Below are 13773 nucleotides of genomic sequence, written 5' to 3' on the forward strand. Positions count from 1 at the left end.
CGTGAAGATGAAGGGAAGAGAGAAGGGAGGCCCAAGGGCACTAGCCAGATGAACTTTAAGTGATGCACAGATGAGCACTCTAGGAATTCTGCCTGTTTTCCTAGCCCCCTTTTCTCCAGAGGCCCACCCACCGGGCCACCTGGGTAGGGCTGACATCCAGGTAGTTCACATCACTGTGGCTGGTGTCCATTTGGAACACTGGGGCCCCACTGCATCCCTTGTGACAGTTCAACAGCCCACCCCGGTTGAGACCTTACTGTGTGTGTCCCCTGCAGTGCCCAGGACTCACCACCCATAAGGCAACGTTGAGGAACAGCACAGTGGGGATGCCCCCAAAGGGCTGTCCCTGAAGGACAGTGCTGCGGGACTGGAAGCATTCATCCACAGTCATGTTGTGCAACTGGCTGCCCATCTTCAGACCACTCAGCAAGGCAGACATCCTGGGAGGCTACTTGGAGAGATGCGAGGACTGCACCCCACTCTGCAAAACACAGAAGGCTGCTGAGGAGTAACAGGATAATCTCTGAGTGTCCTGGGCTTGGGCACATCAGATCCAGGGGCCAGTGCCAGGCTTGGAACTGTTGTCAAGATGAGAGATCCTATCATGGCACCAGCCTAATCCTGTAAGATAACAGCTGCCTCAAACCCAGGGTTGTCAAGACAATAGCTTCCCTGGGAGAGTTTTTATTGTGTACTTCTTCATCCTATAAAAACAGTTGCAAAATGCACATCCAAATGGGTCTCCCTATTGCTCCCCTGTGATGCTTTTCTTATATATAAATCAACAAATCTCACAAAGGCAGGTCAGATCCCAGAGTGGAAAAGTGCAAGTTGGAAGACAGAATCACTGTGTTCATGGGATGCCCATGCAGACATGGTTCACTAGCGACCACCTTTCCATTCTACAGCTCTTTTGGGGAAAGCAAGACTCCTAAAGATCAGAACATTTGGTATACAGCAGTGACTCAGTAACGGTCCCTGTCTTACTCCACCTTGAACCAGGAAGACCAGCACCTGCCCAAAGACCTAAGTCCCTTCAGAGTAGCTGGGCATCCTGGTAAGACTTAAGTACAAACCCATAGTCAAAAGCATCAATACTTTCCAAGCATAGTGAAGAGTAGGTGAAAACTAGAGGTGACTAGTAACTGCTTGAGCTGATCTGCAAGGTTGTTCTGAACTCTAAAGAGCTTTTGTCTTGGCTCCAGACCTCACCTCCTGAAGACTCTTCACTCCCATTCAAGAGAAGAAGGCTCGCTCACTCATTCATTCAAATATTTGGTGAGCAACTCATGCTGGTGAACATGACAAACAGAAAGCCCTTCCTCATGGGACTCTAGTAGGAAGGAACATGTAGGGGGTGAGGTTCCAGTTGTGAAAAGGGTGATCTTCAAAGGCCACTCTGATAGGATGACACTTGCAGAAAGGGTGCAAGCTACACAGGTGTAGAGAAACCTGCTCCCAGCATAGACAAACGTCCTGGTGCAAGCTGGTCCAATGAGTTGAGGGGGGACAAACAGGCCCTGTGGCTGGACGGTGGAGGGGGAGAGAAATAGGGAGGGGTTTTAGCCAAGGAGTGACATGAGATGACCTAGTTTTTAAAGGGATCCTTTTGATTGAGAATAGAATGGGTGAAGAGGGGCAAAGGAGCAGAGAGAAACAGAGAGGGCCAACAGGATCCAGGTGGGAGATAATGGCAACTAGGCTGGGCCGGAAGCAGTGGTCAGACACTTTGAATATGGACCAGCAGGATTTGCTGGAACACGGAAGGATGAGAGGGCTCAGGGTGCCTCTGTGTTTTTCAGCCCAAGAGACTGGAAAAATGGAGTCTCTATCACCAAATGGAAAGACAGGAGGAGCAGGGTGGGGAATATAGAGGGGCGGGGACCAGGGCTTCAGTGGGACATGCTAAGGACATGTGGACATGGAGTCCAGAAGAGAGACTGGAGACATCAGTGTGAGACAAAACCACTAGCATTGATGTCACTCAGAGACAAGAGACAAAATTGCTGAAGGAGAGATGTGGAGAAGGAAGAAAGAAGAAGAGAAGGGTTGGAGGTAGGAGCCAGTGACGGGGAGCAATCAATCACAGTAGCAAAAAGGGACAGTGGGACTCTAAGTTGACACCACCATCCAAGACAGGGCTTTAGTGTGGAGGGAGGAAGAAGAGCCTGGAAATTGCAAAGAAGAGCAAAAAAGATGTGTCCCCACCCCTAGGCCAGTGGTGTTGGGGAAAAACAGAGCCATTCTCTGAGAGCGGGCCCAGCAGAGTCCCAGGCTCCAATTCCCAGGGACAAAGTGAGGAAGCGTAGGAGCGGGGTTGTCTTTGGGCATTATGGACTCTGTAACACTGGATCTCAGCTCCCACATACACTAGCTGCCTGATGGCCCCGAGCAAGGTCACTCATTTTCCTCCCCTATCGAATGGGTATGGTGACAGTCACTGACACTTCCCAGGGTTGCTGAGAGGAGCGAGGGAATTAAAATTTGTGGATCCCATAGAAGCATGCTGGAACCCAGACAGCAGCACGTGAATACTTGTAGGAGGAGGAATGGGATATGGAGTTTTCAGGAGCTGGGGAAGGCTGGAGGGGGAGAGGGGAGAGATGCAGAAGAGAATGGAGGTAAAGGGGTAGGGGAGCAAGAGATGAAAGGTGGTCTGGGAACCTGGGATCTCTCAAGCTCACTCCCCAAAATGAGGATAGAGAGCATAATAATTAGTCCTAGAAAAGGAAGGACCTCTCAGATTCCTGCCCTCTGGATTAATGTCTAACAAGAGCCTTTCTAAGTGGTCCTACTTTTTGCTCCCCTCTTGCTCAGCCTAAGCTGCCCAGGGTTTTATTGTCTCTGCCTCAGGTCACTGATTAACTCACTTGCTAACATGTTCAGCTAAACGTAGACTTATAATGGTTTACATTGAACTTCAGAGACTCACAGCAACAGCAATGGTATTTCCAGGGTGGGTGAAGCAGGTAGCCTGAGCCATGGCAGGTTTGAGGTCAGCTACAATGAGAAGCTACAGTTCTGATAGTGGCCACTGGAGGGAGCCCATGCCAAGATGGCTGCTGATGGAAGGTGTGGGGATACAAACCTGCAGTAGTCTAAAGGCCCAAGGAGACATTTCCTACCTGTGTCAATTCTCTAGGGAAGGTCCAAGTCAGGCCTGGATCTTCCACTCATCTACCAGGTTCCTACAAAAGAATAAATTTCAGCAGAGAAATCACTAACTTCGGGGAGCAGGACCCCCTCTTCCAAGTCCTGTTCCCTAGCTTATGCTCAGATGTCCTTAACCAGATATGTCTTGCAAATAGTTTTCCCAGTCTGTTGACTATCTTTTCATCTGTTTGATGACATCTTTAGAAGTGCAAAAGTTTTGAATTTTGACCTCCAAGTTGAGATGTGAAGGTGTAAGTGCACCATGCAGTGGGGAAGGGTGGGCAGAGGGAACCATATTGGCAAAGACCCAGGGAAGACACTGAGCACAGCATTTTAGGGAAGTGAAAATGGCTGGAAAGTAGGTTAGATCACTGGTTTGTCCATCCACCCATTCATTCATCCAACAAGGTAGAGTATCTTCTCTTGCCAGGCCCTGTGTAGACCTTTGGGATTTGGGGAGACAACTGCTATTGGCCTAGGCTCCTATTCTGCCTGGAGGACACTCAGCCACAAGGTCTCAGCCCCTAAGCCTCCAGTCTTGCTGGATGGGGGGATTCCTTCCAGCAATCTGGTCAGTGTAGGGTTTCAACTCCACCTTGCTGCTTGGTTTCTCAGTGAGGAAAGAGAGGAAAAGAGAGCCACCTTCACCACCCTCACCACCCTCCTTAGCTCTCTCAGGCAGCAGACAGAGACAGTAACAAGGGAGATTATTGCCGTGGAAACCCAGGGCAGTAGCCAGCCTTCCTCCACACCCCGCACCATCTTGGACCTGCTTTCTTTACTCATCTTCATGATAACCTTGTAAGGCAGTACTATCATTACCCCCACTTTCTAGATATGGAAAGCTAGCTCTTGAATGTGACAGAGGCACATGGAAGGTCTAGGTGTTGGCTTTCTGGAGATACTGGCATAGAGCCCTGGCAAAAATGAAACTTGAAACACAAGGATACTACAGGGCATATGGCAGGGGCACCAGCCTGGCCTGGAGTGGGTGGGTGTCAGGGAATATGACTCTTTGGGCATCAGTCTCACAGCAGAGGGGCAGTGGGAAGAACTAAGGTACTTGAGGCCAGATAAGGACTAAAATCCCACATCTACCCTTGCTAGCTGTGTGACCATGGACTGTGACTTCACCTCTCTGAGTCTCAGATCCTTTATCTAGGGTAATAATAGTACTGCCTCACAGGTTATTGCAACATTGAAGAAAATCCACATAAAGCCCTCTGCACAATGCTTGAAAAGTAGGAAGTGCTCAGTATTAGCCAGGACCACCCTCATTGTCATAGCTTCTCTGTGAGATGGTGCTAAGGGGCCCAGACCCGGCCATCTCTAGGCTCCTTCCTACCACCAACTCTATTCTGGGGCAGGAAAGAGGAGCGATGTGGGGATGAGAAGGAGGGTCTGTTATCCCTCACACTGCAGTTGGAGGGCAGTTAGTGCCTCTGTTCTTTCTGTGAATGAAAATAAATGTCAGTCTTGCTTTCGGGCCAAGGAAAAGCAAAGGAGATGATGCCCAAGTCAAGATTCTCAGGTTCCCTACATGGCTGCACATCCTATTTTCCAGGACAGTGCATAGTGGCCTTCCTCTTGCCCTTCCCCATCTTGGTTTCCTATGTCAAAAACTTGATGCTCTGTAGTTCTTAGGCCCTGGCAAAGTTTTCCTTGGCAATTGATCAAAGATTTCAAAAAGAACAGCTTTAGCTGGGTGTGGTGGCTCACACCTGTAATCTCAGCTTCTTGGGAGGCTGAGATCAAGAGGATTATGGTTCAAGACCAACCCAGGCAAAAAATTCTCAAGATCCCATCTGAACCAATAGCTTAGTGTGGTGGTACACACCTGTCATCTCACCTACTCCAGATGCGTAAATAGGAGGATCAAGATCCAGGCTGACTTGGCCATAAATGAGGGATTTAAAATAACTAAAGCAAATAGGGCTGGGGGCATGGTTCAAGTGGTGAGCTTCCCCAGCAAGTACGAGGCCTGAGTTAAAGCCCCCATTACCACCCCCTCCCACAAAAGAACAAAGTTTTGTCTTTCTGACTCCTCTATCCACGGTCCCTCACCTCCTGTGCTCACCTACTGCTGTCCTGATTAGCCAGGCCAGCACTCTGCTCTCCTGGATGAGCTACATATCTGAAGACCAAGTCTCAAGGATGACCCTAGAGTTAGGATTTTCTAGGAGTCACTGTGGAGCAACCAATTTTATTAGTAGCTGTACACTTACTCTGGACTGAATATTTTCCATTTAAGCACAATCTCATTTAATCTTCACAAGCATCCTAGGACCTCAGAATCATCCCCACATGAAGGAGTAAATCAAGCCCAGAAGGGTTAAACAAGTTGACCATGGTATTAGTGAGTGGCAGAGCTGGCCCTCAAACCTAGGCATTTCATAATCTTCTGCTGGCTGGCAGTGCCGGGCAAAGGTAGAGGAAGGGGATGACCTTGCTCAAGCGCCAGTCTAGGAACAAAGCCCTCCCAGGCTTTCAGGGTAATGCAGTGGGAGCATAGTGGAGAGACCCAGGCATCTGGGTGGATCCTGCAGCCATTAGGCTGCATTTCCTAGCATTGGCCAGAGCTCAATCAGCTCCACCAACCCCATGAGTTCGTAGGGACTGGCCTATAAGGCCTGCATTTTGGTTTACATGAGAGAATTACTATAGCCATAAGCCATGTCCCAGGAGAAGATGCTGTGGGTGGGGAGCCAGCCCCCACCAGAATGCACACAGCCATAGATCTTGCCCTGCAGCAACCCCCGCCCCACCATCTGGCCTCTCAGTCTCTTCAATAATGCATCACCTTTTTGTTAATAGGAAAGATTATCTCCCATGGTTTGGGACTTAAGTAAACCAAAGTTCCTGACCATGTGCCATTCCCCTCAACTCCTCCTCTTCTCTGGGTCTCCTCTCCTCCCCCTACCACCATTTCCAGGAAGTCAGCTCAATGGCTTAGGTTAGCTCACATTGCTAGGGGGCAGGTAGAGGGGGAGGAGAAGCAGGAGGTGTTACTGGAAGGAGGGGTTCTGGTTCATGGCCTTGCTCTCTGCCTTGTCCGCTGGCCATCAATTTTCCTCTTAAGTATCAGTCCAGCTAACCTCCGTCTCCACAGACCTTCACAACCATGGATGGTTTTCTCGCTTTTACGTATGAGGAAACTGTCTCTCCAGAAGGCTAAGAAGCCTGCTTAAGGCTGGAAAAAGGGTGAATTTGGGAAGAGAATCTGGGTTTTCTGGCTCCCCATTCAGTGACCTCTCAGCTTGGAGGGAGGTGGCATATGAATCAGTTGGAAGGTGTTTAGCAGATCCAGATCTTCATGCCCCTCCCCAGACTTTAAAATCTCAGCTGGGTATGATGGCTTACGCCTGTAGTTCCAGCTATTTGTGAGGCAGAGATAGAAGGATTGCAGTTCAAGCGGTAGGATGCCTGCTTAGCAAGCATGAGGCCCTGAGTTCAAACCCCAGAGAGAGAGAGAGAGAGAGAGAGAGAGAGAGAGAATCTCCAGTCAGTTATTGTGTGTGGCCAAGATGGAGATCCACCAGTTTAAGATTCCCAGAGTTATTTGCATCTAGATAAGGAGTTCCTGAAGACCCAGAAAGTTTCCTGACTCCCTCTAAAAAAAGGAGAGAGGATGAGGTGGTTTGGGAGTAAACAATGGTAGCTCAGTGCCCCTTAATCCTATTGCAGTGGCACCTTCTGAAACTGGTCCTTTTCTCTCCCTGCTTTCCATCTACCCTCCCCTCCCCTCCCTGCTGGTCCTGGGTCTGTGGAGAGTTGGCTGAGGCTCACACCACCTCTTCACTGGGATGTCTGTGGACTGGCATTTCTCCCAGTATCCCAGACAGAATTCACCAGTTTGGCCACTTCTTCATGGGGCACCAAGCTTGCTTTCTGTTCAACCCACACCACATGCCCCAGAACTGCTTGTCCCACCCTACAGAGCTTGTTCTACCTCCTCATAGGCTCAGCTAAGGACCTTGGTCTCAAAATTTACAGTCCCTGAGTTCTAGCTGATATCACACTCCCTAGAGCCTTCCTTCAAATGATGGGCATGGTCTGCACCTTGTCCCCAGCCTCTTCTCATATTGGCCTTTGCTCTCACTGCCTGGTACAATCCTCTCACTTTTCTGAACACATGAGTTGCAAGTTCTCCATAAGTCTGTGGGACCTTCAAAAGCAGAGCCCATGTTTTTTCCTTGTACTTCTCCTGGTTCTCACAATAACCAGCATGAATCAAGCCTCAATGAAAGACAGAACTACACTCAGTGGTAGGAAAGAATAGCGGGGAAGTTGCACACATTTGCAGAGTGTAGAGAGTATTCCTGAGTTCTGGGCTTTTGCCTCCCACAGTACTTTATCGGTTTTCAAGTCTCCCTCCTCAAGTCACAGCACGGAGTGCAGGGGGCACACAGGAGATTGGATGTGAATCTGACTCGATTATTTATTAGCTTCTATTTAACCTCTTGCTGTTCAGTTTTCTCTTCCACAAAGTGAATATCATTATGTCCATCCTTCCTGCGCCATGGTGCATGCAGACTTATTTTTGTAAACGGTGAGTGCCACAAAAGTTGGTTGTTGCCTTTGCTATCATCTTCCAAAGATTGAGGCCAGTCTTCTCCCAGAAACCCCCAAATGGTTCCCCAAGGCTAAGCATGGAGGTAGTGGACTTGCCACAGGTCCACTGTGTGAGCTGGGTAATAAGACAACCAGCACTGGATCCAAAGGCAGGCTTTCAGCACCATGGACAGCTCCACAGAGACCAGCACATTTCTGCTGTGTCTTCTTTCCCAGAGCTGGTGGGCAGGACCAGGCGGTGCTCACTGGCATCCTTAGTCCAAGAATAAGACTAAGAATGGCAGGTGACATACACTGAATGAGTTCTACGTGCCAGCACGTAATGAATCGTCTGAGTTAACACATAAAAGGGGAGCCAGGCACCAGTGGCTCATGCCTGTAATCCTAACTACTCAGGAGGCAGAGATCAGGAGGATCATGGCTCAAAGCCAGCCCGGGAAAATAGTTTGCAAGACCCTATCTTGAAAATAAACAACACAAAAAAGGGCTTGTGGAGTGGCTCAAATGGTAGAGCACCTGCTTAGCAAGCTTTTTTTGTAAGGGTGGGGGGGCAGGGGAGAATAAAGAAAAAATTAAAACGATACCATGTTCTTTCAATAGCCTTTACATTTTTTCTGGATTTGGAAACTATGAACATGTATCATTATTTATAATTAGACAAAGACCCTACTTTAAGGCTTGATATTTCTAGGCATGTGTATCATAGCTTTCCTTCTCTCTCCATCAAAATCCTTTCCTTCCCCAAAGGCCTCACTCTAACCAGCCCCAGGTCTAATTTGTCAATGGTGGAGGACCTCCCCATGCAGGCAGCCTGGAGGCTCTTGGCAGCTGCCTACTCACAAAGAAGATCAACGCCAGGTGCTGGTAGCTCACACCTATAATCCTAGCTTCTAGGAAGGCAGAGATCAGGAGGATCAAGGTTCAAAGCCAGCTCAGGCAAATAGTTTACAAGATCCTGTCTCAAAAAAACCCAACATCCAAAGGGCTGGTGGAATCTCTAGCAATAAAGGAAATGCAAATTAAAACCACACTAAGATTCCACCTCACCCCTGTTAGAATAGCCATCATCAGCAACACCACCAACAACAGGTGTTGGCGAGGATGCGGGGAAAAAGGAACCCTCTTACACTGTTGGTGGGAATGTAGACTAGTACAACCACTCTGGAAAAAAATTTGGAGACTACTTAAAAAGCTGGACATCGATCTACCATTTGATCCAGCAATACCACTCTTGGGGATATACCCAAAAGACTGTTACTCCAGAGGCACCTGCACATCCATGTTTATTGCGGCACTATTCACAATAGCCAAGTTATGGAAACAGCCAAGATGCCCCAGCACTGACCAATGGGTTAAGAAAATGTGGTATCTATACACAATGGAATTTTATGCAGCCATGAAGAAGAACGAAATGTTATCATTCGCTGGTAAATGGATGGAATTGGAGTACATCATTCTGAGTGAGGTTAGCCTGGCTCAAAAAACCAAAAATTGTATGTTCTCCCTCATATGTGGACATTAGATCAAGGGCAAACACAACAAGGGGATTGGACTATGAGCACATGATAAAAGCGAGAGCACACAAGGGAGGGGTGAGGATAGGTAAGACACCTAAAAAACTAGCTAGCATTTGTTGCCCTTAACGCAGAGAAACTAAAGCAGATACCTTAAAGCAACTAAGGCCAATAGGAAAAGGGGAACAGGTATTAGAGAAAAGGTTAGATCAAAAAGAATCAACCTAGAAGGTAACACCCACGCACAGGAAATCAATGTGAGTCAATGCCCTGTATAGCTATCCTTATCTCAACCAGCAAAACCCCTTGTTCCTTCCTATTATTGCTTATACTCTCTCTACAACAAAATTAGAGATAAGGGCAAAATAGTTTCTGCTGGGTATTGAGGGGGGGAGCGGGAGGGGGTGGAGTGGGTGGTAAGGGAGGGGGTGGGGGCAGGGGGGAGAAATGAACCACGCCTTGTATGCACATATGAATAATAAAAGAAAAATGAAAAAAAAAATAAAAATAAAAATAAACAAAGGGCTGGTGGAGTGGCCAAGTGGTAGAGCACCTGCCTAGCAAGTGGAAGGTCCTGAGTTTGAACCCCAATACCTCAAAAAAGATCAAGGCCAATTCTGCTGCTGCTTCCTCTCCCTTTCTCAGGACCTGGCTGGGCCAGGTGCAGGACAATCAAAGCTTGACCTTGACCAGTCAGGTCTTGGAGGGCTGCCAAGGCACCAGAGGCTCACACTCTCCCCAGCAATCATGGCACAGTGCTGACTATAGTCCAGTGCAATGACCAGGAAGCTGGCTTGGTGGTCTTTCTAGTATAGCTCTCTCTAGGACTGGTGGGGGTCAGCTTCCCTGTATCTTTTTCATCCCTCCTCCTCCCCACTCTACCCTCAATGGATCAATGGAAGATGGTGGTCACTGCACCCCTGCACTGGGTTGGGGGGCAGTCTACACCTGACCTCTTGTGGGGAAGGAGACAGGAGCCTCCTGGTGGGGTGGGTTCTGCTGTAAGCCTGGCCTCTGGCCATCTCTAAGGTGCTGATGGAGGCCCAGATGTGCACATTTGTCCAGGTTAGGAAGTATATTTGCAGTCATCATCTCACCTGACCAACAGATCTGGCAGGGCAGGAATATTAGCTGTCTTCATTTTACAAATGAGGATACTGAGGCTCAGAGTGGGTGAGTAGCCATTCCAGGTCACACAGCCAGCAGTGATGAAGCAGAGGTGGGGATTTGAAGCAAGGTCTGAGCCTCTGTAGGGGTGCCTGCTCCTTCTGACATCTGAGCTCTTCGTTTGTCCAAGGTAGAGGCTGAGGCAGGGGAAGGCCCTCATGGTCCTAGAAGCCCCTCCTGTCTTGCCTCCCTCCTTTCCCCACAACAGCTTCAGCTCCAGCAGATGGATGGTCCCTTGCCCTCAAAGGCCTTGGCTTTCTCTGGCCCTTCTATCCCTCCCTTTTGGGGCAACTCCCTCATAAGAATGCCCCATTGTTGAGGCCCAGCTCAGCTTCGCTTCCTCCATGCAGCCTTCCTGGAGAAGTGCCCCAGGTTTTGATGATCTCACCATCCCCTCAAATCCTCCAGTTCTCTCTCTTTCCTGTGTTCTCTCCTGGGTAGTGGATGCTAGAGAATAAAATGTGCTTCTTCCCTCCCAAGCTTGTTCTAGAAGGAGAGCCTCACTAAGGCAGTTATAACACTGTATGGAGAATGTTTGTAGTATCGCACAACTCACAGCTGAGGGACACCGCACCCAACCTGGAGCCTGAGAGGCTTCCTGGACAAGGCTGTGAGGGAGTCAGTTAGAAGGGTGTTCTGTTCTTCTCCTTCACCTGGCCAACAAGGCTGCCGCGTGTGTTCTGCCTAAAGCTCTAGCTTCACCTTGCTGAACTCTCCCTCATTTTCATCTTCAGCAGCTAGATCTTTTCCTCAATTCCTAGAACTGAGGGATTCCTTTCTTCGTGCCACAGGGCCTTTGCATGCCCTCATCTCTCTGCCTGGCATGTTCCCACACACATAAGTTGACTCATCCATCCACCAGTTAGTCTCAGTTCAGTTTTTGCTTCCTTAGAGAAAACTCCAGGCCAGGGAAATCTGCTCTGCCTCAGAGCATCTTGGGAGCAGACCCACTCACTGTAGGGAGTTGGGCTCCGTAAGTCTAACTACTGCCTCTGCTATTTACTAGCCCCATGGGTAGGTTTCTTAACCTCCCTGTGCCTCAGTTTCCTTATCTGTAAAGTGGAAGGGAAGCAAATCACATGGAATAGTTAGACAATGCCTAGCACATAGCAATGGCTCCATAAAGTACGGTGCTCTTTTCTGTATTAGGACCTGGTACATTTCACGGTCACTTACAGGCTGACCCAGCCCGTAGCTGGCTCTCCCAGAGAGCAGAAAGCTCCCTGACATCACAGCCCATGGCTAGGTTGCTTATTATTTTCTCTGCAGTCTGTTTGAGGGCTGAAGCTTTACAAATACCTGTTGAGGACAGACTGGAAGTGGGCTTGATGAGACTCATTTGGCTCCTATGATCTGAAGCCCAGAGTGTCTGGGCTGGTGGGATAAGCTGCTACCCCCAAAGCCAGGTAAAGGGAGCTGAGGCTAGCATTTCTCTGGGCTGCCAGTCTCTCAGGTCTGGACAGTTCCTGCCCACCTCTGTCCCCCAGGGCTTGGCTCAAAGTCTACTAATGGAGTGCACAGTGAAATCTTGGATGGAGGCATGCATTTCTGCCTAGATTTAGAGGAAGAGAAATGCAGTACATCTCATATCTGAGTGTGCGGGAGCAAACACATGCACCACAACTGGGAGAAGCTGCAGCCTCCAATGCAACCCCGAGTTATTACTGTAATTTTCGTTTCCGTGGCAACAAGTCTGAACTGAGCCTTTAGCCAGCAAGACTGGGCAACTGCTTCTCCTCATCAACAGGCCCCTGGGGAAAGGTGGGGGGGGATGGGGAGGGTGTCTCTCTCTAGCTTCTATTCCACTGATTTCCTCAAAAGGAGTCCAGAGTGGGAGGGTCAGAGGAGAAAGACCAGAGAGGGGAGGGAATACAGGGATGCAGCAGCTCAGGGTCCCCATCTCAGACCCAGCCCCAGCTATGATGGATGAAGGCTGCCAGCTAGAGGAGAGATGCCCACAGAGCAACTGGGTCACTGTTGGTGCATCCTGCTCACCTCCATCTGCATCCAGGACAGTCTCTGGCCCACGAAGGCCCTGTAGCTGAAGGCTGAGCCCTAGTCCCACTCAAACTCAATCAGCTGGTCATGATTCACTTATGTCTAATACAGTCATTCCTAACAGAAGTCCTGCTCCGTGCCCACCAGGGCTAGGACCTGGGGATGCAAAAGATCAGCAACATATGGCTGTGCCATCAGTGAGTGCAGGTGGGGGGATCCCAAGCCCCAGGAAAGTAGACCATCAGGTTAGAGAATAAACAGATACACTGTCAAACACAAAGAGCAAAGTGTACGTGGAGAAGGTTGCATCCTGTGTGCCTGCCTGGTCTAGACTTTGTCTGGAAGGATACACAAGAAACTGTTGGCATTGCTGGCCTTTTGGGAGGGGAAGTAGGTGGCCACAGAAGCAGGGTGAGGACTTGCCATTCACTCTATTCCCTGTTACTGTTTGAATTTTGTACTACGTGCAAACCAAAACAAGAAGCAGCTCCTTGTGATAAGGACTACACTAAGGGTGTGACTACTTAGTGCTGGGGCCCAGGGAAAAGGGGTGGGCAGCTCTGACACCAGGGCTCTCCTCTCTGATCTCAGAGTTCTCATCTGCAAGGTGTGTGCATGTGTGTGCGTGTGTGTGTGTGTGTGTGTGTGTGTGTGTGTGTGTGTGTGCGTGTGTGTTCTGTTGGCCTCGTGGGGTATGTGGGTATGTGTGGATCTTCTGGGTTGAATAACATCCTTCCAAAATGCATGTCCACCTTGGACCGCAGAATGTGACCTTGTTTGGAAATAGGGTCTTTGCAGATGTAATCAGTTAAAATAAGGTCCTAGAAGACCCCTACATCCAATGACTGGCATCCTTATAAGAAGCCAGGTAAAGGCAGAGGCAGAGGTTGGAGTGATGTACTTACAAGCCAAGCACCTGCCAGGGTTGCTATCACCCAATAGAGCAAGGAGAGAGGTCACAGAGGGAGCCCGGCCCTGGTGACACCTCCATTTTAGACTTCTAGTCCCTAGAACTGTGTGAGAATAAGTGTATGTTGTTTCAAGCCATCTGGTTTGTGGTACTTTGTGTTGCAATTGCCCCAGTAAGCTAACATAGTAGGTCTATATTTGGTTTGGGTTTTGGGATGTATGTGTCAATGTGACTTCTTTTGTATATGTATCTGTGTATGTTTGGGGAGTATTCTGTGTGCTTGGGAATGTGTGTGTGGCTATAATTTGAGTTTGGGGTGCTAGTGTGCGGTAGGGTGTGTTTAATGTGTTTGTATATGTGCATGTTGAGTTTATCTGTCTGTGTATCTGTGAGTGTATTTTTGTGTGTCTCAGGGTGTATGGGCAGCCAATACACTGCAGGGAGGCCTCCAAGGGACAC

The 13773-nt window shown here is 49.0% G+C and overlaps 1 protein-coding gene across 12 annotated transcripts in view; it reads right to left on the reverse strand.

Moving 5' to 3' along the window:
* The window catches only part of Tmem63c (transmembrane protein 63C), a 105321-nt gene that overhangs the window by 38459 nt on the left and 53089 nt on the right, over positions 1 to 13773 (reverse strand). For 9 of the 12 annotated variants that reach the window (XM_074067471.1, XM_074067469.1, XM_074067470.1 and 6 more), the window contains 2 exons: positions 3126 to 3188; positions 290 to 481 (listed from right to left, as the gene is read on the reverse strand). In XM_074067471.1, coding sequence (XP_073923572.1) covers positions 290 to 439 — 150 coding nt within the window. In that variant the 5' untranslated portion in view covers positions 440 to 481; positions 3126 to 3188. Of the gene's footprint in view, positions 1 to 289; positions 499 to 3125; positions 3189 to 13773 lie in introns of all 12 variants that reach the window. The other 3 variants (XM_074067477.1, XM_074067478.1, XM_074067479.1) reach the window with 3 other exon arrangements.

This window comes from Castor canadensis, chromosome 3, assembly GCF_047511655.1.
Source record: "Castor canadensis chromosome 3, mCasCan1.hap1v2, whole genome shotgun sequence".
NCBI lineage: Eukaryota > Metazoa > Chordata > Mammalia > Rodentia > Castoridae > Castor > Castor canadensis.